This window comes from Fulmarus glacialis, unplaced genomic scaffold (assembly GCF_000690835.1).
Source record: "Fulmarus glacialis isolate BGI_N327 unplaced genomic scaffold, ASM69083v1 scaffold1867, whole genome shotgun sequence".
NCBI classification, from domain to species: domain Eukaryota; kingdom Metazoa; phylum Chordata; class Aves; order Procellariiformes; family Procellariidae; genus Fulmarus; species Fulmarus glacialis.
The window spans coordinates 21167-21774 of record NW_009223628.1 but is presented as its reverse complement, the minus strand read 5'-3'; the positions used below and the strand labels follow the sequence as shown (position 1 = coordinate 21774).

General features: G+C 60.4%; 1 protein-coding gene across 1 annotated transcript in view; it reads right to left on the bottom strand.

Moving 5' to 3' along the window:
- LOC104079712 (N-terminal EF-hand calcium-binding protein 3-like) overlaps positions 1-608 on the bottom strand; it is a gene marked incomplete at its 5' end in the record, with an annotated part of 22179 nt that overhangs the window by 5442 nt on the left and 16129 nt on the right. The window contains one exon of the mRNA XM_009581841.1: positions 9-10. Within this exon, the coding sequence (XP_009580136.1) occupies positions 9-10 (2 nt within the window). The remainder of the gene's footprint in view (positions 1-8; positions 11-608) is intronic.

Genomic DNA, 608 nt, shown 5'->3' with positions numbered 1-608 from the left:
ACTCGTACCTCTGCGGAAAAAGGGAGAGGATCTGTCAGATGCCGCCGGCTCTGCACGGAAGGAGCAGAGCTGCATCTGGAAGGGGTTGGCCCTTAAATAAACCCAACAGCGTGGATTCCAACCAAATTTTTAAGCATTGTAGGAAACGATGACACCGTAGGATAAAAGCATCCTCTGGCTGCACACCTGTGAGGTCACAGCAGGGAATGCATGGCATGACCCCCCACCCTGGGCCCAGCACCCACAGCCCCCTGGAGCCGTGGGGAACCACAGATGGACCCCCCCCCAAGCCCTAAGGTAAGGCCACTTGGAGAAATAGGCCCCAGCTCTGGGAAGGGCTCCAGGGCAAGCCAAGCATCCCCTGCTGCACCCAATGGTTCACACACTGCTCTGCTTGCACCAGGGCTCTTGGGACAAGGCTGGCAGGGCAGAGACTTTGGGGCAGGCTAAGGAGAGCCCGCAGCAACCTCCCGGGCACAGGCAGCCCCTTCCAGGGAGGACCCTGCTACTGGCAGGGCAGGGCAGCGGGCTGTTTTCACACCCTCTCTCCCTGGGAAGACAGCGCCAAGCCTATCAGCTCCCACGGGAAGGGCTCCCTGGTGAACTTC